The 20,425-nt window shown below is 45.1% G+C and overlaps 1 protein-coding gene across 6 annotated transcripts in view; it reads right to left on the bottom strand.

Moving 5' to 3' along the window:
- TNC (tenascin C) overlaps positions 1 to 20,425 on the bottom strand; it is a 94,737-nt gene that overhangs the window by 39,989 nt on the left and 34,323 nt on the right. For 2 of the 6 annotated variants that reach the window (XM_060100642.1, XM_060100643.1), the window contains exons 5-13: positions 20,104 to 20,219; positions 19,200 to 19,356; positions 14,266 to 14,535; positions 13,338 to 13,523; positions 13,002 to 13,091; positions 11,260 to 11,523; positions 3,217 to 3,489; positions 2,387 to 2,659; positions 1,497 to 1,772 (exon numbers count right to left, since the gene is read on the bottom strand). In XM_060100642.1, coding sequence (XP_059956625.1) covers positions 1,497 to 1,772; positions 2,387 to 2,659; positions 3,217 to 3,489; positions 11,260 to 11,523; positions 13,002 to 13,091; positions 13,338 to 13,523; positions 14,266 to 14,535; positions 19,200 to 19,356; positions 20,104 to 20,219 — 1,905 coding nt within the window. The remainder of the gene's footprint in view (positions 1 to 1,496; positions 1,773 to 2,386; positions 2,660 to 3,216; positions 3,490 to 11,259; positions 11,524 to 13,001; positions 13,092 to 13,337; positions 13,524 to 14,265; positions 14,536 to 19,199; positions 19,357 to 20,103; positions 20,220 to 20,425) is intronic. The other 4 variants (XM_060100644.1, XM_060100645.1, XM_060100646.1 and 1 more) reach the window with 2 other exon arrangements.

The raw sequence follows: 20,425 nt of genomic DNA, 5'->3' as shown, positions 1-20,425 counted from the left end.
AAGGTAGGAAGGAAATTTAATGTAGTCATTGCTGGTTTAGAAAGTTTGGGTTCCGGATATGGAAACACTCACTACTTAGTGGAATGCTGCTCAGGGTTAAGTGCAATCTCCCAGCCTCTCTTTTTAAGGCTGAAGTGGCCATGGATGTGAAGTCAGAAAAGAAAATATCTGCAAGATTTCCCCCAGAAAGAGTGTGAGATATTCCAGGATTCAGTGCGCAAGGAGAGTCTGGGCACACTTGACCTTTTAGAGGGGCTGTATTCAAACTGTAGAACTGGTCCTTTTATGGAAGAACTGGGTTGGGGACATGGGTATGGGCAGCCCTCTCCTCCTTCCCAGCTCACCAAGAATAGCTGTTCATTTATCTGTCCTATAGTGGGGCTCCTTGTAAGATTTCACGTGCAAAAGGAATTTGCTGCTAAAAACAAAAAGTTTACAAACTACAGATGCGGATCATTAGCATCCTGCTCCCAGATCCCATGTGTCTCAAAGGCCCCTTTTGCTCTTGTTTGGTTTGACAATATTCTGGGAAACACAGGCCATTGATAATTTGGCCGGTTTAGGTGTATTGCAACATTACTTTTCTTATCTGGGGAATCGTGTGTAGTTTCTAGCAAGGGCCAGATTTATTTGGTATGTATGAGCAAGGAAAACAATTCATTTGATTAAGTTATTTGGGCGGCATTTTCAAAACACAGTATGTGTAGAGAAGGGCATGGGCTTAGGGCCCAGCATAAAAACCCTGTTCCCCCAGATCAGGCTCATTTTCCCATGGCCTTTTTTAGAGTTGTTTCTAGAAACCGCATGACCAGCACAGAGTTTTCTATTACAGATGGAGTTGCGCATCTTCAGGGGACAAATTGAGATGAATTGTTTTTCCTCTGCAAACTGAATCAAAAACTTTGTTGAAGTCAAACGTGACTCTCCTTTCGTAGAAATAGCCCTGCCTTGTTAAGGAGAGAGAGACTTGGCTAACTTCAGCAGAAGATGATAAATCATTTCAAAGGTTATTCTGTGGAGGTCTGACTACCAGATGGATGGCAGTAAGTGACTCTGAGGCCACTCATGATAAGATTTCTCTAGAAAGTTCTGACCTTATTCTTGTGTCACAGCCCTACTGTTTATGCTATTTATATTATGATATGTTGCTATCTGATAAATTTAGCTATTTGGCATTCAAAATTTACTACAGGAGGGGTGCTTTGCTATGTGCTTTCGTTCATTATCTCATTGACTGCTCATGCCAGTGTTCTGAGGTAGGAGTATTATCTCTGATTTGAAGGTGAGAAATGAAGGCTCAGAGGTGAACAATGAGATACCCAAGAATATTCGGCCAGAAAGGTGGAATTCCAACCCACACCCTCTGGAGTTAGAGCTTGTGTTCACGCTGCCTGCCAACAGCTTTGAGAGAGGGCCCTGATACATGGGGAATTTTCTCTATTCCAGTGAACTGGCTGACACAATCAGGTCCCTGGTCTGCGAGGAGGGTCGTATACCTGTGATGACCTTCACAACAAGGGGTTGAGTGCTGCGGCCCCTGACCTCGCCGCGCAGGGTGATTGTGTAAGGGGTACCAGCCCTGAGGCCCGGGATTTCCGCGGAGCACAGGCTGCCAGGAATCGTGAGACTGTGAGCTTCTTGTTGGGCCTGGTCAGCCTCCTGGATCTCAATGACAAACTGCTCATAGATCCCATCTGGGCAGGTCCAGTCCAGTCTGAGGGCATCCCAGCTAACCTCAGTCACCGTGAGGTTCCCCAGATCTGGAACCTCCTCTGCATAAGAAGACAGAGTTGCTGAGTTACTAAAAAAAGGCAGTTGCATGCTGGGATTCAGGCGAGATGGCATTTTGGCTGAGGTTGGGGTGAGTTGTTTGGTGAGTATTGATCACAGATGCATGATTTACAGCAGGAGTTGAGGACACTCTAATTGTTGGCACTAAAGCCAGGGCTTTTCTAGTCAGCCTTTGGAAATGAAACAGTTCTCAGAATTGTTCACAACTTCCATTCTTGACATACAAATGGTGCTTTGGGGAGTCCTCTGATGCATTCTTAAAATGAGCTCAGATCAACGTTTGTTTTTTTTTTTTCCCCACTCGCAGAGCGTGCTTTCCAACTTCCTAGCTATTACGACTGAAACTTGCTTTAAAAGAAAAGTCACCTCAATTTATATAAAAGAAGAGTAGGTGGAACTTTCCACGGAATTGGCTACCATGCTAGGACTAGGACTCGGCCAAATAAGGGACAGGACCTTTGTATGGAAGCAGGGATGATTCACCGGTATTTCCCACTGGGGTAGGGGCTGAACCCAGTTAGAGGAGGGAAGAGCGTTGATGCCTCCTGAGCAGAGACAGTGGGAGGAAACAAATTAATGAAGTAGCCTAGAATACCTGTCAAGACTTCAACAGAGACAGGGGGTGTGCTGAAGTCCCGAGTCACCCCACGGATGGTGATGCTATAGTGAGTGTCTGCCTTGAGCCCAGGCAGGTCCACGGACCTCAGTCCTCCCGGGACAGTGAGGTTTTGGGCTGCCTCCTCTGTGTCAGTTTCCTGCACCTGAATGAGAAACTGCTCGTAGGCTCCTTCCAGAGCCGTCCAGTGTAGTTTGAGGGCATCCCAGCCCACCTCGGACACCGTGACCTCTCCCAAATGGGGAGCTTCTCCTGGAGAAGGACAAAGAACTAGTTTAACAATCAAATCACACACCAAGATCCAGGGACTCCTTAACGAAAGAATAGGCTTTATATTACTTTAAAAAAAAAAAGTGACTTTCTTTAGATAACCATGCAGCTTCCTAAATTTGAGAAATAGAGCCAAGGGGGTGAGGCATAGGAAAACATTTGTGATCTTATTTCATTAAGGAATTGCCCTAGCCTCCGGCAGACAAAGAGATTATTATTTTTTTTTCCTTCTAAATATAATGCCTTAACATCCCTCACCAGGAGGGAGCCTGTTTGTGAAGCCAAAGGTCCCTGCCATTGGGGCTGTGTGTATAGTCCCCAGGCTGGGCTGTGCACAGCCCCAGAGGCTGTGGTTCACATGGGGTGCAGTGTGAAAGCTACCCCAGGAGTTGTGCGTCTTGATTTCTTCCCATCATTAGGCACCACAGTGCTATAACTGAAGGTACTCAAATCTATTCAAAAACGAGTTGCGTCTGATTATCCTTGGGCAGGTTCCTGTTGGGAAAAGCAGAAGCTATAGACAGAAAGGTAAGAGGTACCTGTGGAGGCCTCAGCAGAGAGCATCGGTGTTCTATAGCCCTGGATCACCCCGTAGATGGTGACTGTATAAGGGGTGGCGGCCTTGAGGCCCTGGATGTCCACAGCCCGCAGGCTGCCGGGCACCGTGAGGTTCTGAGCTGCCTCCACCCTGTTGGCCTCCTGCACCTGAATGACAAAGTGCTCATAGGCATGGTCAGCTGTGGTCCAGTTGAGTTTGAGGCCATCCCAGCCAGACTCGGTCACGGTGAGGTTTTCCATTTCAGGGGCGTGGTCTGAATAATGACAGAGACGGGGTCAGTTACATCATTCCTGAAATGCTTTCCATCTGGGAACTCAGAAATGGCAAACCCACTGCCAATGCTGCGAGGCCATGGGGGCCCCAGGGCCACCTGCATCCCTGAGCCATGCTGTTGCCATCAAAACACCAACAGAAAAATCAATAGAATACTTATTTTGCCTTGTTGTGTATTTGGGTTTGTCTTTTGAATACGGTGTTTTTCTACTGACCAGTGTCCTGTGGGTTCGGAAAATGCTACACGTCTGTGTTAGTACTGCTCTGGGCTGCAGTTTCCACTTTGGAAAGCGGCTCTCTTCTTAAAGGTGAGATCATAGGAACGGCCTTCGGCTACTCTTGGGATTCTTGGTCTGAGCCGTCCAGCCTTCTGTATTTTGAGGAAATTGCCTCCTCTTAGATTCTCTTCCTTTCCGTGCATCCTCAATCTCTCCTGGAAGGCATGTTTTATAGTCTCTTTATGTTGGGATTTTTGTCAGTTTCTGGGGCTCAAATCAGTTTACATAAACCACTTCAGAAGGATCAGAGATAAATTAACACAGTACAAGTAAGCCTGTCCTGAGCGAAGTCACTGAGTCTTTGCAAAACTGTCCCTCATTGGATAGAAAGAAAGACTGAGGGGCCCTGGGAGAAATAGCTTACTAAGCTCAATTAAAATTTGCCGTCTTTATTCATCTCTAGAATGAGCAAAGCACAGAACACTCACTTGTCTGAATGCATACGCCTTCAAGGTGATACATTTGCCCAGGGCTGAGCCTAAATGGACTTTGCATCACCTAGGAAGAAAGGATTTTCTCTGGAAACAGATCCTCTAAACAACAGAGTAAGAACTGCCTTGAGCTCATTTAGGTGAACAAGTTGTATCTCTCTATATGCCTCACATTGGCTGCTCATTTCAAATCAGTCCCATCTGTCCATTAAAGCAGAGGTCTCACTTGAAAATCTTAGCTTGCAGTTGGATAGAAGATATCCTTTCAGAGGGGAAAATGTTTCTTTTCAAGAATCTGTTTGATTCAGACTTTTCTACATTCTGGGGAAGGTTCTTCGTAATTGTTCCATTTTGGCAAAGCTGACACTCCTCCAAATCTTGTTTGATCTAGAACAGCCGACTGCCAACTATGATCTGAGGGTCAGATCCAGCCCGCTGCCTCTCTTGGTAATACGTGAGCCGACAACAGTTTTTAAATTTTTAAATGGTTGGAAAAATCCAAAGAAGAATACTTCACGACAGATGAAAGTATATGAAATTCAAATTTTGATGTCATAAGTAAAATCTCATTGGAACTCAGCCATGCCTGCACAGTTACATATTGCTGATGGCTGCTTATGTGCTGCAGTGGCGCAGTAGAAGAGCTGAGACAGAGATCATATGGCCTGAAAAGTCTAAAATATTTACTCTCTGGCCCTTTCAGAAAATGTTTGCCATACCTGACCTTGACCTTCATTCTACAGACTCCTCATTCAACCCAAATCTGTGTCCTGGGGCCCTTATCCAAGACCCCATAGCAGTTCTTAACCACACAAACATGGTCTAGGTGAGAAAAAGAGGGCCCCAAGCTCCAAGTGATGTATCTGCTTGTGGGGAAAGAAAGGGAAAAAGATCAGCTATCTTTTAACCCAGCGGCCCTTGTGAGGCCAGGAGCAGTGCTCCAGTTGTAGCAATTATCTCCTTGACCTTGGGATTTTAGCACAACTAAACTCAGGAGTGTGTCCTTTTCCAATATCCCAAGAGCCCTCATGCATGAAGAGACATCAGACAAAAACCAATCTAAGCCAAACTGTAAAGTTAAGGAAATCAGTTCTGTGGCCCATAAACTCTCCTTTTTATCCCACTTTCTTATTTTTTTTCTCCTGCTGCTGTCAAAACTTCTTGTCAAGAACTTAGCTGACATTGATAGCTGACCCCCCTTGTGTGAATTAAGTCAGTGTTTCCTCTCAGGTAACTAACTGCCTTTTAAGTTCTTTCTCTGATTATGACATAAAGCATATTTTTTTCCATGAAAGAGATTTCAGGTACCAGGTTGCAAGAGATGTGGGGAAATTACCTAACTGGGGGAGGGAGGGGTTATGGAGGGGTTACAGATTGTCTATTAAGCCGTTGTAGTCAAGATGGTCGGAGAGAGGAGGAGATCCACATTAGAAAATGTCTCTTCCTCATGAGAACCATTGTTTTCTTTAAATCAGCTTTTTTTTATAAGCCGCGGATACTTTATACAATGTCCTTCACATCCTGCTTCATCTCTTCTTACAGTGGATAGAGTAATTTTCATAAAATGTCACGTTGCTCAGTAAATGGTAATAGTCATGGTGATGATACTTCCACCAAAATTTTTGCCTATTCTTCCACTTTTTGTGTGTGTGTGTGGGGAGGGGGTTAGGCAGATCAAGAAAAAAAAATCAGTTATATTTAGTGCTGTGACCGTGACCACTGCTGGGTGGGTGCTTTTGGTGCCCGACCCAAAACCCTTCACTAAACAAATGCTAGACAGATAAGTAAAAGGTGTAACTTCAATGAATAAAATCAGTAGATAAATTAAAGGGAGGCAGGTAAGAATTATGAAAAGAGAGGGGAAAACGTGAATAAAAATACAGCAGACAACAGTCGAGATGGAGATCAGAGGCTTCACATCAATGCGGACTCTGCATTTCAACAGCAAATGACACACTTGTGGGCTTACTGCCCCAGAAGCCCAGTGTTTCCGTTGTGTAGTTCCATACTGAATTTCTTGGCCTTTCTTTATGAAAAGGCTGTTGTCTTTTTCTTCCAGCTGTGCACTGGCATCTACCCTCTGAACAATGTCAGTGGGCCTGGGAAATCAGAATTTCAAAATCCCATTTCTGTGCTCATGGTGAGTTGACCAGCTGGCCTGGGGGAATTTCTGGCTGTGCCAACTTTAAATCTTTAGATTTCCACCGTCTTGTAGATGGTAATTACCAAGTGCTGACTGATGAGGAATCCACTTTTAGTGCTCACCGATGGGACAGAGAGTGATTCTCCAACAGCAGCGGGATGGCCAAATTCAAGCCTCAGGACCCCTAAGGGTAGATTAAATTGCTTGGATCTCATCTTGTAAAGTTAATTGAAATTAAAAGCCTTGCCTGCCTTAAAACTTTCTGGTGACTCTTCACACTGTCAAGAATGAAACCCAAGCCCCTCAGCATGATATTCACTGCCCTTTGTAGATGGTACTGATAATGTCTGTAACCTTGTACCCTGTTATCCCCAGCTCCATCACACAGCAGGACTGTATAGCTGGTGGTTTCACTAACATAAAGTTTCTCATGCCTTTGAGCTTCTCACATACTGTTCCTCCAGCTGGAAATGTCGTTACTCCCTTCTCCACTTGCCCAACTCATTTTCCTTTTTAAGGATTCAGCCAAGTATCACCTCTTCCAAAAAGCCTTCTCTGATACGCTGCCTTCACTTTGCTCGGGTCTGGGATGGGTATCTGCCTCTGTGCTCCTGTAGCTTCCCACACTTTCCTCTAAGCAGACTAGTTACGTTCCTATAATTTTGGTTTTGGTTCTCTCATTCTCACTGCAATGTGTATCATTTCCTGAGTGGAGGGGTTGTGTCTTTCTCTTCTCTATACCAGCGCTGCCTGACCCATGGCAGGTAAGAAATAAATACTTGTTGGATGGATAGATATTTGACTAAATTTCAGTTTGCTCCATGAGAAAATCAAAATGGAAAATTAGAGCAGAATGTTTTCTATTACTTGCAGCTGTGGCTAAAAGCAAAATTCCACCTCTCTGCTTCCCAAACCCTTGAGAATTACTGGGGTATCACTGTCAAGTCTTACGCGGTGTGGGAGGATGCTTTATTGGCCTTGTGTTTCTGCATATCCTCCCTGCTTTATGTCCCTTACTGCTCAGAGAAAATCATGGCCTCCACTTCAAGCAGGGTTTTGTTGAGTTTATTAGAAAACAAATATGGGGCCAGAGGGGGAGATGCCTGGCACATACTCATTTTGTTCAGTGCTAACAGGGATAGTACTTTTTTCTTTCTTTCCTTCCTGTCTCCCCCCTCCGTCCCTTTCTCCTTCCTCCCATCCTTCCTTCTTTCTTTCCTTCCATTTTCATCCAGAGTAAGCTTAATTAAAGACTCCAGGAGAATGACTTCCCTTCCCTTAATCCTTAAGAGAGAGAATTTGGGCCTTTGATACAGAGGTGAAAGAAAAAGATCAGAAGATTCAGTGGAAATACTGCCTCTGGAGGAGCTGGAGTCCCCAGATGCTCATGAAGCATATGCCACGTGTTTGGCTGTGTTCAAGGTACTGGGGCTGCAGCACTGAATGAATGAGACAGGGTCCTTTCTGGCTAGAAGTAGGAGGCAGGCCATAGGTAAGTAAACCAGCTAGAAAGTGATATCAGGCAAGTGTCATGAGGAACTCCGGAGCAGCATGAAGGGGTAAATCAGGATAGGGCACCGTTTTAGACTGGTTGACAGAGAGGTCTGTTGAGATGAGACTTGAGCGGAATGAAATGAGGGAGGTGCTGGGTGTAGAACGGGGAGAAGAGTGGTATCTAGGCAGCAGGAGTAGCATGTGCAAAGGCCCTAAGGTAGGAGCAGGCTTGGCATACTTAAGGAACAGCGAGAAGGCCAGGGTGACCACAGTGAAATGAGCAAGGGGACAAGTAGTGGGAGTGAGGTCAGAGAGATGGGAAGGACCAGACTCTGTAGGGCTGTGTAGCCTGTGATAGGGTCTTTGCATTGTATTTCAGGTGTGATGGGCAGCTAGGTAATGCATACTTTTAACTTAACTTGCTGCTGCATCAAGCAGCTTGCGCTTTGGCTCAACGCCATGACTAGAGCCCTGGAATTCTCTGGGAAGAATGCTTTGGGGCAGCCAATTTCACATCTTCTCTGTAAAACCCACAGACAATGAGCGACACTTTGCAGACTTCTGCTATTAAGAATCAAGTGATGCAGAGCTGGGAATCCCTTTCTTCTGACCTTTGAACCTACAACCCTCTGACATTTCAGGACTCATAACCACATGGTACCTTCCTCTAAGCGCTCCCACTTTTCCTGTTTCTTTTCTCTCCCCATGTGCTTCCCAAGGCCAGGTGCCTGGGCTTCTGCTTCTTTACACCTTCCACAGCATAGTCCTGCTTGCCTCTTCCGTGTGTGTCCCAAAACTTCTTCTCACGTTAAGCCTATCCTGATGCTCAGAAGGCATCCCGTGCTCCCACTGCACCCCACACCCCTAGTTACAGCAAGTGAAGGTGTCTGTTTACTAGATTGTTACCTCCTTGGAAGCACAGACTTGTCTTCATTGCTGTAGTATCCCCAGGACTTAGCACGGAGCATGGTTGTAGTGCACTATTGGCTGAGTAGATGAAGGAGATATTTACTGGGAGGATACTGTAGGAGATATTTATTGGGAAGATAGACTTCAGGAGATGGAGAGAAATGTCCACCTCACTTTTAATAAAATAAAATAGTTCTATGGAGAAAGCCATAGAGAGAAATATTCTAGAGACAGTGGGGGAAGAGCCCATAAAAGGGACTTTGCACATTTTTCCTGTAATGAAGAATGTCTTTAAATATACAACGTGATTTCTTTGAAACAGTGTTAAAGATGCACGGCTGGGGAAATGAAACCACTGAGCCCTTGGCATGCCAAAACTGGGCTCTTAGTTAGAGACAAAGTTAATTCCAGCCTGTGATTCACTTGAAAGCTTTCATCTCCCTGAGTGGCTAAAGCCTGGGGATTCCCTGCTGGAGATAGGAGATTAAAGTGGCTATAGCCAGAGGGTAAGATGATTGAGTGGAGATAGGAAACTCTCTTTAATCTAGCATTTGTAAAACTCAGGGAAAAGTGAAGAGAGAGGGAGAGCGAGAGAGAGAGGGAAAGAGAGAGATGGAGGGAGGAAGAGTAGGAGGGAAGAGAAGAAGAAGTTCCCTCTCTTGTTTCTCTGATTCATTTGTGGTCCCTTCGCATCTTATAACAAGCTCATGTTTATAAAGCTGAACCATTCAAATCTCTACCGTAGATTTATTTCTTCCCAATTTATTCTCCCCTCCCCCCTCATCTATGATCAAGCTACCCACCCCCCAACCCTCACCCCCACCCCTTCCCCCTGCCGAGCATCCTTGATGATCATCTCATAGCTGCGTGGGAAGCAGTCCATGCACAGAGTCAACAGAATTGACCACCTGAGCTCACTTTAGACTTTCTGAAGAGGCTGCTCTTTGTCTACTAAATACCCCTTCTCTCTCTCTTCCTTACAAACTACCACAATTTTATGTGGGCGGCAACATGCTCCGCCAGAAGTCTACCTTTCCTAGACTTACTTACAGCTAGAAGTGGCCAGTGAAATGCAAGTAGAAGTCATTGGTGAGGTTTCCAGAAAGACTCTCATCTAGGAGTTACTTTTTTTTTGGTTTTGGTTCTTCCTCCTTCATGCTGCCTAGAACACAAATGTGAAGGCTGTACTGAAGTAGCCATATTGTGACATGGAGGTGACTTTGAGAATGGAAGCCAAGGACTAAGACTAGTGGAACAGAGAGCTAGAAGGAGCCCAAATCCTTGATAATTTGGAACTGCTGTGCCATCCCTGAACCACCTAACCTCAGACTTATTTTATGAGAGGAAACCAACTTGTATCTTGCTTAAGTGACTGTTATTTGAGATTTCTGTTACATGCATGTGAAAGTATCCATAAATGACAAAGACGCTTCAAGGCATTTCCAAATATGCCCATCAGTGCAACACATTTTCTGCTTATGGAGACTCAGCTGGAATAGCATCTCTGCCAAGACACCGTCCCTGGCTGCTCCTGACTCCCCCATTCACTCCCTTTCCTTGCTTGAGTGCTGTCTAACATTCTGACCATCTGGTCTTCCCCCAGGGACTGCGAGTAAGTGCACATGAGTCAGAATAGCAGTGCTAAGTACATAACCCATTTTTTCCCCCTCAAATATCAGCATACTACAATATATTCAGTGGGTTCTCAATACATACTTACTTATTAAATTGAAACTAAAGACTATTACTTGTCAGACCCTGAAGAATTATCATTTTTCCCCTGAACTTCTTGAATATTTGGGGGCCAAAGTTAAATGTGTATATTTTCATATAGGAAGAACTGATTTTTTTTTCTCAATTTAGCCATTGAGAAAATATGGAAGCAGGTACAAAGAACAGGATACTTGGGCTAGAAGGGATACTGGAGGTCAGGATTAAGCTGTCATGGAAAAACAAAGTTCACCTCTTAATGACCAAGAGAAAATGAGAAGGCCACCGTGGAAGGCTCAAAGGACCGTGTGCAATGTTTCAGGTAACCTGAGAGGAAAGCAAAAGACCTGGAATAAAACCAATTAATGGGAAAAAACCAAGGAATTATTCCCAACATCTTGGTCATCTTCAAAAAAATGAAAAGTTAATTAATTTTGCTAAAAAGGGAGGAAAATGAGAAAAATTTAAAAGATTCTGTGAAATGCACAAAATTAAGAAAAAAAGAACCAAAGACAAACACAAACTTTGATGCTTTAAGTTCTCCTGGGAGGAAATATTTAAAAACCACTTTGATTGCCCAGCTAGGGAACTTTGCTGTTGGTGAGTCAGTTGACCAGAGGAAGAGATAGGTAAGTAACTCTTTCAAATGGGATTTAGAGCAGTCATGAGTAGAGACATCCCCACGTCTTCCCACGTGGTCTTCTCATTTGAGGACAATCTGGCTGATGGGTCTGCAACCTCAGAAGCAACAGAGGGTGCGGCGAGAGCTCAGAGGCTGACCTCACCTGTGGATGCCTGTACCCGTGCCGGCTTGCTCTTGTGCCTGCCCTTCTCTGCTATGAGGAGGATGGTGTATTCCTGCCCAGGTTCCAGGCCTTTCAGGATGTAGGAGGTGATGCCTCTGGGGAGCAGCACCTCCACTGGCTGGCCCGAGGGAAGACTGTAGTTGAGGCGGTAACGGTCACACTTGGCCAGTGGCGTCTGCCAGAGCAGGGTCAAGCTGGTCTCCGTAGTTTCAGAAACCCGAAGGTCCCTGGGCGCGTCCAGGTCTGGGAGGAAAACAGAGAGTTGAACACCCTTCAGGCTTACAGGGCAGGACTGCTTCTGGGGCTGAAAGCTGGTTGTGGACTACAGTTCTAGGTCTGCCGTAGCGTTGTGTGGCTTCAGGTGACTCAGCTGTCTGAGTCTCAGTTTTCACCTTTGTGAGATGCTGTTATTGTACGGTACCTCACTGTGTTTTTGAAAGATTAAAAATAATATAGTGATATATCCATACCATGAAGTGATACTCAATTAAATGCATTTAAAAGGAACTGATTATTGATACAAGACACAACCTGGATGGATCTCAAGAGAATTATTCTTAGTGAAAAAGCCAATCTCTAAAGGTTGCATATTGTATGATTCCTTTTATGTAGCATTCTTGAAATAACAAAATTGGATGAAACCCAGATCAGTGATTGCCAAGGATTAAGGTGAAGGGGAGGGTGGGAGTTGCCTTGGCTGTAGAAAAGTGTAGCAAGAGCGACCCTTGGGATTGGAACTATTTGGTGTCTGTAGTGGTAGATTCCAAAATCTACAAGTGATAACAAGTGGTAGCTTCCAAAATCTACAAGTGATAACATAGGACTAAACACACACACATACACACACACACACAGCTGAGTGAAATCTGAATAAAGTTGATAGACTGTATCAATGTCAGTTTCCTGGTTGTGATAGTTTTCCATAGTTACACAAATGTTACCAATGGGGGGAACTAGACAAGGGGTACAGATCTCTCTGTATTTTTTCTTACACTGCATGTGAATCTACAATTACCCCAAATAAAAAGATAAAAAAGAATATGTATAAGTGCTGAGCATTGGACCCTGTATAATGATCTCCCCACACCAGCCACCCTTATCATCCTAGTCCTGGGGGAGATGAGCAGGAGGCTGGCGGAGAGGTAAAGGGAAGAGTTGTTTTTTTTTTTTTTTTTTTTTTTTTTTAACCAATTTTCCAGAAAAAACAAACAAACTTGCAGAAAGAATCAGTGGCCTCAAATCATGTAGCCCCTCAGCATCCTCACTCAGAGGCTGGAGCTGCAGGATGCAATAAGTAAGAGCAAAGATTGCCTTAAACTACATGCCTGCCACTTATAATTTATATGATGAGGGTATGCAATACAAGTTAAGTGTTTGCTAAGAGAAAAGCCCCCAGATGTGTTTTGATTATTCAGTGGTTTATAAAAAATGGAATCGGTTGCCAACTTTCAAAAGTTTGTCGATCTCTTATAAAGTCTGGTTCCAATTTTTTGTAAAATATCCCCTGTCCCCGCTTCCTGCATAGAGAGTAGCATTAGGATCATTCACATGGGGAGTGCTTACGCTACTTTTGAATGTGGACATCTGGGCTGGATGATCCTGGAAGCCCCACTTCCCCCTGGGCATCTACTATTTCTTTTTAAGTAGGTTTCCTGCCTTCTGGGCCCTGTTGTGTCTGCTGGTGCTAGTCCCGTGGAGGTGGGAATCCAGGCGGGCCTCACCTGTGGCTGCATTGATGGTGGCTGGGTCACTCTCCTTGTCCCCTTTCACGGCAGACACTCCAATACCATATTCAGTTCCTGGCCTCAGACCTAAGAGAGAACATGCAGGTTGAGATTCAGCCCAAAACTGGACAGACTTTCAGAAGGCCATAAAAATGGCCCTGAACGGGTCCCTGAAGGCTACGATTTCTCAATGTCTGGACTGTTTCACAGCCTGACTCACTGATGCCCAAGTGAGATGGGTAGCCAGGAACCATTTTTTTTTCACTCTCTGGAGGGTTGCAATGGGGGGGGACATGCCCCCAGGGCCAGTTGGGTCAGGGATGTGGAGCTCACCTTTGAGTGTAGTTTTGGTTGTGGTTTGTTGCCTCCTGGGGACTTCTACCTCGGCATGGTCACCTCCAGAGATGGGTGCGTACTTAATTCTGTAACTGTCGGTGGCCGCCTTGACGTTCCTCCACTCCAGGGTGATGCTGTTGTCTGTCTGGGAGATGCGGCGGAGATTTCTGGGCGCATCCAGGCCTGTTTGGGAGAGGAAGGGGCATTGGTATTGAGAACACCAGGCACCAGGAGAGAGGGAGTCCTTGACAGTTCAAGGTGAGACATGAAAGGTGCCTGAATGACAGAATTGCCCACACACTCCTCTTGGTTCAATAGCTAATGCACACATCTAAACAAATACTACATACTTGACACTTTCCTCATTATTAAAGCGCATGATACCTCAATCATTCACGTTTTCCACCAATTTCGTGCTTAATAAAAACTGTACAGAAACTTGCAGATAAGCTCTGTGACTGTAAGAACACGTTTGTTGTATTCATCACTGGATTTTTAATAACTCACACGGAGCTTACCGAGCTCTGAAAAAATATTTAGTGAATGAATGGTTGACACTTTGGTACTTTTAAGATAGTGCTGTAGGCTAAGAGGTTAGAAGGCATCTTTGTCATTTATGTTTTCCATATACTGCATTTTATTATTAAAATATTTATTTAAATTTTACTTTAACCAAAATGTCTGAGAATCTCAGACCAGAATTTTCTATGTAGGCAAAAATTTTCTTTTGCCTTAGAAGGTTATTTGGGGTAATATTAATCAATCAATTGCTACAGTATTTTAAAATAAAACTTAAAGGAATGAAAATCCCCTTTCCATTGTTTCTACTGTAAAAGGAGCCTGGAAGACACCCCGACATGTAGTGGGGATGGGAGTCTGGCAATCTTTCCTTTGCTGGGGCTGTTAGCAGGGGGAGGCCCGTTACCTGTTGTGAAGGTCTCTCTGGCGGGGCTGCTAGACATGTCAGCCCTGTGGGAGATGAGGGAAACCTCATACTCTGTGTCTGGCTTCAGGTTCCCGATGGAGTACTGGTTCTCCTCGTGTGTGAGGTCGACGCTGGTTCGGTCGCCGGGCACATCTTTGATCCCGTATGTGAGCTCAATGCTGTCGATCTCGGCCAGGGGCTTGGACCAGGTGATGAGAGCGGTGTTGTCTGTAACGTCTTTCACTTCGATCTGGCTGGGGGCGTCCAAGCCTGTGACAGGCAGAGGACAGAGGGGTTTCAGAGATCAGGGCCAGTGCCAAGGGCTGAGCAGAGAGGGGGCTTGTAGCCTTCCAGATCCGTCAGTGTACGTTCAGGTGCAAACTGGCCAACTGACCTTATCTTGTCTTTTGGAACCTCAATTTCCTGTTTGCTGTGCTATGAGTAGGGATGATGACAACTACCTTGTAGGGTTTTTGTTTTTTTCAAACATTAAAGGAAATAATGCATGTGGAGCATCTAGCACAGAGCCTGCAATGTAGTAGTTATATGATAAATGCTTGTGACTCTATTATCATCATCACCATCATCATAAGTTGAAGAAACACACTTACGGGCTACTTCCCTTGAAAAACATTGACTTAGCCTCTATGGGTTTTTTTTTGTTTGTTTGTCTTTGTTTTTTGCGGTACGCGGGCCTCTCACTGTTGTGGCCTCTCCCGTTGCGGAGCACAGGCTCCGGACGCGCAGGCCCAGCGGCCATGGCTCACGGGCCCAGCCGCTCCGCGGCATGTGGGATCTTCCTGGACCGGGGCACGAACCCACGTCCCCTGCGTCGGCAGGCGGACTCTCAACCACCGCGCCACCAGGGAAGCCCTATGGTTTTTCAATTAGGCAAAACTCCCTAATTGGTAACTTCTCTATCCAAATAATGAAACAGAAAAGTGAGGCAGTGACCGTCTTGACAATGCATGGAAAGTTAGTTTTGATGAAAATAATTCAAGCAAGAACGTCACGGCTATCTCAAGCCTTGCCTGTCTTTGAGGCCGCATCTTGGCCTTCCTCCTGCCCTGCTGCGCACCTCCTGCCCCACCCACTCTGGGCTTCCTGCTCTGACAGCATACTTCTCCTCCAAGAGCACCCCGTATTGTTTCTCACCCCCGGCCTCTACACTTGCTGTTCCTCTGTTTCTTCTTCCTGAGATTGCTCCTCTCCCTCTAAAAATCTCCTATTCATCCTTCAAAATCCCACTCATATGTCACTTTCTGACAAGAACCCTTGTCTGACCCTGTTGCAAACAGATAAACACATACTCCTTCCCCTAGGGGTATAAAGTTTCAGTTTGCAAGATGATTGAGCTCTAGAGATCTGCTGTACAGCATTATGCCTCTGGTTGAGAGTACTCTATTGTGCACTTAAAAACGTGTTAAGGGCTTCCCCGGTGGCGCAGTGGTTGAGAGTCCGCCTGCCGAGGCGGGGGACGCGGGTTCGTGCCCTGGTCTGGGAAGATCCCACATGCCGCGGAGCGGCTGGGCCCGTGAGCCATGGCCGCTGGGCCTGCACGTCCGGAGCCTGTGTACCGCAAAAAACAAAAACAAACAAACAAAAAAACGTGTTAAGAGGGTAGATCTCCGTTTAAGTGTTCTCACCACAATCAAAAATAAGAGCTTCCTAGTATTGTGCTTTTCTCACTATTCTGTAACAGATTTCTCTACAGTTTATTCAAACTGTATTATACAATCTAGATAGGGTCATTCAGAGAGTCGGTCTTTGACCTTTTTGAATCCTGAGTGTAGCATCAGGCTTTGCCATTTATGTCTTTACTCTTTTTTTTTCTAATTAGTTAAATAATTTTAATGCATTAAAACATTATACAGTAAAACATACCAGGCTGAAAATTAAGATATTAAAGCATTCAGTCAATGTTTCTTCATTTTTTAAAATAGTTAAGTTTGTGTTTTCAGCACTGGTTGAGGAAACAATATCAAATAAAAGGAACTTGGTTTTATAAAGGGAATGAGAAAGAGGAATAATTCATAGCTGATTGTGAGAAACCTGCAGAGTTTAGTTTTTGAACTCTGTGAGTTGATACATTAGCCTCAGCTCACAGATGTTGAAGCCGTGAAATCCACAATGAAAATAATACTGCAATTCATCAGTGAAGCCTCCCATCCTATGATCTTCAAGGTGCTAGGAAACACCTGACCCATACCTACTACCTTTCTTAACACCCCTTTCATCAGAGAAGTTGAGATTCAGTCAAGGACACCGATCTCACCCTACGTTCAGAACCCTTCAATACAGGAGATTAACATTGTCTTGTGCTCACCCTGTGCCAAGCACAGTGCTTTGTCGTTTAAGTCTTAACTCTCATGACTATGCCGTAGGAAGATATATGAACCCGGTTTCCAGATGGTGGGTCTAAGGCTTAAAGAAGTGGATCTACCCAAGGTGATGGTTATTGGTGAAGCTGGAATTCAAGCTCAGGACTGTTTGGATCCAAAGCCCAGGCTCTTTCTCCTTTAAATGATGGCTCTCAAAAATATTTACATATCAGAAATGGTTGTCATACGATCTCTCTATAGAGCTGAGAGGGAAGGAGCTAAATATGAAATTTTTAAGATCCTTTAAATCTGGAAAAAGATCAGGTATCAGCAAAATAAACAGGTAAGTATCTGCCTCTCAGTGTTGTTATTTATGTGATTATGAAACTTCAAATGTTGGGATGTTTGTCCTTCAAGAAGAAGAAAATAAAGCAGACAACCCCTAAATTTAGATTAAAAAGAAAAGGGCAGGGCCTCCCTGGTGGCGCAGTGGTTAAGAGTCCGCCTGCCGATGCAGGGGATACGGGTTCGTGCCCCGGTCTGGGAGGATCCCATATGCCGCGGAGCGGCTGGGCCCGTGAGCCATGGCCGCTGGGCCTGCGCATCCGGAGCCTGTGCTCCGCAACGGGAGAGGCCACAACAGTGAGAGGCCCACATACCGCAAAAAGAAAAAAAAAAGAAAAAAAAAAAAAAAAAAAAGAAAAGGGCAGATGAAAGAAATGTCTTTTGTATTTTCAGTGGGCCGTCTCTATAGCAAATAAGCATTTGCTTAATCTTTTCTATGCCTTTCTGGTGATCTAATGATTTTTTCTTGTTGGTACCCGCCTTCTACCTACCACAGTGTCGATGTCGTCAGGATGATGGAAAACACTTGCTTATGAAAAAGACAATCTTATGAATTGGATCTGAGTTAAACAAAATGTGCAAATATTTAAATGCAAGATGTTCTTTCTTGTCATTAGTAAACAGATTTAAATTTTCTAATCACCCCCTGCCAAGAAGACTCAATACCTTAAATAGTTGGCACATATGCTATCTTGAAGAAGGTAAAGAGATTTTCCCAAATGTCAGTGCAAAACAATTTTGTTTGTTTGTTTATTTATAAAAATTTGCTTCTTGATAGAACAACTCCAAATTCAGGATTTTTATTCCCCCCACCAAATGACCTAGCAGTGCCAAATCCTACTCTAGACCCAAGAAGTTCTGATCTCTTTAGCACTGAGTCACATTTTATTTAAGTTCCTGTTGAAGACATGGAATCAACACTCTACATAACCCAGAGCCTAGTCAGTGTTACTGGTAATGGGGTTAAAGTCATAAAAGTAAACCCAGGCTTAAAATTCTGGCCCTGATAGTATTAACCATGTGGTGTTAGTTAAACTGATTCAGCTTCTTTAAGCCTCAGGTTTTTTTTGTTTGTTTCTTTTTTTTTTTTTTTTTTTTTGCGGTACGAGGGCCTCTCACTGTTGTGGCCTCTCCCATTGTGGAGCACAGGCTCCGGACGTGCAGGCTCAGCGGCCATGGCTCACGGGCCCAGCCGCTCCGCGGCATGTGGGATCTTCCCGGACCGGGGCACGAACCCGCGTCCCCTGCATCGGCAGGCGGACTCTCAACCACTGCACCACCAGGGAAGCCCGAAGCCTCAGTTTTGACTCTTGAAAAATAATAGCATTAATATTTTCCCTACCTTTTCCATAGGACTGGGTACTAATATTAAATCAGATAGTATGGTAGATTATTTGCTAGAGTCTCACTTATTTATTTTCCTGTATCAGTGCCCCTTTGAAATGTCACTTTGAAGCTTCTCTCATAAAGAGATGGACCTTTTCCCCCACCCCTTCAATCTGGACTGGCCTTGAGATATGCTTTGATGGAAGTGACCCAGTGTCTTTTGTGAGCCTGCTCAGCTGCCGTGAGATCAGGCCCAGGCTAACCCACCGGAGGCTGAGGGACCATGTGAGGCAGAAGAGCACTGTCCTGGCTGAGGCCATCCTGGGCCAACCAGCCCCCAGCCCATACAGATGCATAAGTGAGTCCAGTCAAGAACAGAAAAACTGTCCAACCCCAAATCACCAATGTGCAAAAGTATCATTTCAAGCCACAAAGTTTGGAGCTTGTTTTTTAGGTAGCACAAGCTAATTGAGGGCTTCCCTGGTGGCACAGTGGTTGGGAATCTGCCTGTCAATGCAGGGGACTCGGGTTCGAGCCCTGGTCCAGGAGGATCCCACATGCCGCGGAGCAACTAAGCCCGTGTGCCACAGCTACTGAGCCTATGCTCTACGGCCTGTGAGCCACAACTACCAAGCCCGTGAGCCACAATACTGAAGGCTGCATGCCTAGAGCCAGTGCTCCTCAACAAGAGAGGCCACCGCGATGAGGGGCCTGCGCGCCACAACGAGGAGTGGCCCCCGCTCGCCACAAACTCAGAAAGCCCACGCGCGGCAGCGAAGACCCAACGCGGCCAAAAATAAATATAAATAAAATAAATAAATTTGTAAAAAAAAAAAGCTAATTGATACAGATGCTCTGTAAGAGGGCATGTTATCAACCAGAGATGCTTTGCAGTACAATCAGCTTTATCCTTGTGTCAGTGGTATTAAAGGTGATACTCACGGGTCGTTGTCACCCTCTTCAGGCCTGGGCCCCGGGTATTGTTTTTCACGATGTGCAGAGATATCTCATACTCTTGCCCGGGAGCTAGGCCAGTTTGCCGGTATGTGGTCTCCGGCCTCCGCAGGCTTTTGGTGATCTCTTCCTCATCTTCTTTATTCTGAAATATAGAGGCACCTTTGTAAGACCTAAGGAGGTACCAGCTCCTTCATTTATGTGATTCATTCATTCTGTATTCATGCCTTCCTCTTTCGTTCTTTCATCTATCACTAGGCACTTACTAAGCCTCTGATCGGTATGGCAGGTGCTGAGGATATAGAGACATGAATACATCTCTCAAGTTGGTTTCTCCCTCCCACAGACCTCTCTACTCACCCCTTTGACACTCAAGTCAAATGACAGTCATGAGAACCAAAGGAACTCTGGAGCCACCAAATCAATCCTTCTTTTCATAGACGAGGAAGCCAGCATCCCAGAAGTCATGCCATTGTCCCATCTTCCACATAGCTAGTAAGAGGCAGAGCCTGACTTTGAACTCAGGGACCTCTTTCCTGGTCACATGTGCTTTTAGGCACAGAGAGAAAGGATACTCAATCTCAGATATGCCTGGAGGCATTCTGAGGCAGAGACCATTTCTTATCTTCTTTGCCTCTGAGTGGAGATTTGTAAGACTGTAATGGGAACATAGAGATGACTTGCCATCTATTTACTTAGGCTCTCAGCCCTAAGTGCTGTGCTTATTGACTTCTTAAGTCACTTAAAAATAGATGCATATGCCCAGGGGCTACTTAGAGCCTTGTCCCACACCAAAAGCCAAGGAAGTGAGTTGATAGAAAAGTCTACAAAGCCCTGTGAGCATCTTTCAGATTCTCGTGGTCGAAGGTGCCCACTCCTCTGTGCTCCTTACCATATTCCGGAAGATGACCTCCCACGTTTCAAAAGCGATGTCCACAGGATCCCACTCCACTTCCACAGATGTCTCCCTGATGGACTTGAATTTTAGACCTTCAGGTGTAGGCAGGTCTGCCAGGAAGAGCACAGAGAGGAGGTAAAGATGACTACATGTGTGATGGAGGGGACAGACACGGTTCCATTAAACCCCACAGGGCTGTCTGTCAGAGCTGGAGTCTATTCAAGGGTTCTCCTGGGATGCCGTCTGCTATGAGGCATCATGGAAATTAATATCAATATAAGGACCAACCATATGACTGAATATTGGCAATTTCATA

This window comes from Mesoplodon densirostris, chromosome 6 (assembly GCF_025265405.1).
Source record: "Mesoplodon densirostris isolate mMesDen1 chromosome 6, mMesDen1 primary haplotype, whole genome shotgun sequence".
NCBI classification, from domain to species: Eukaryota; Metazoa; Chordata; class Mammalia; order Artiodactyla; family Ziphiidae; genus Mesoplodon; species Mesoplodon densirostris.
This window is presented reverse-complemented; position numbering and strand designations above follow the sequence as displayed.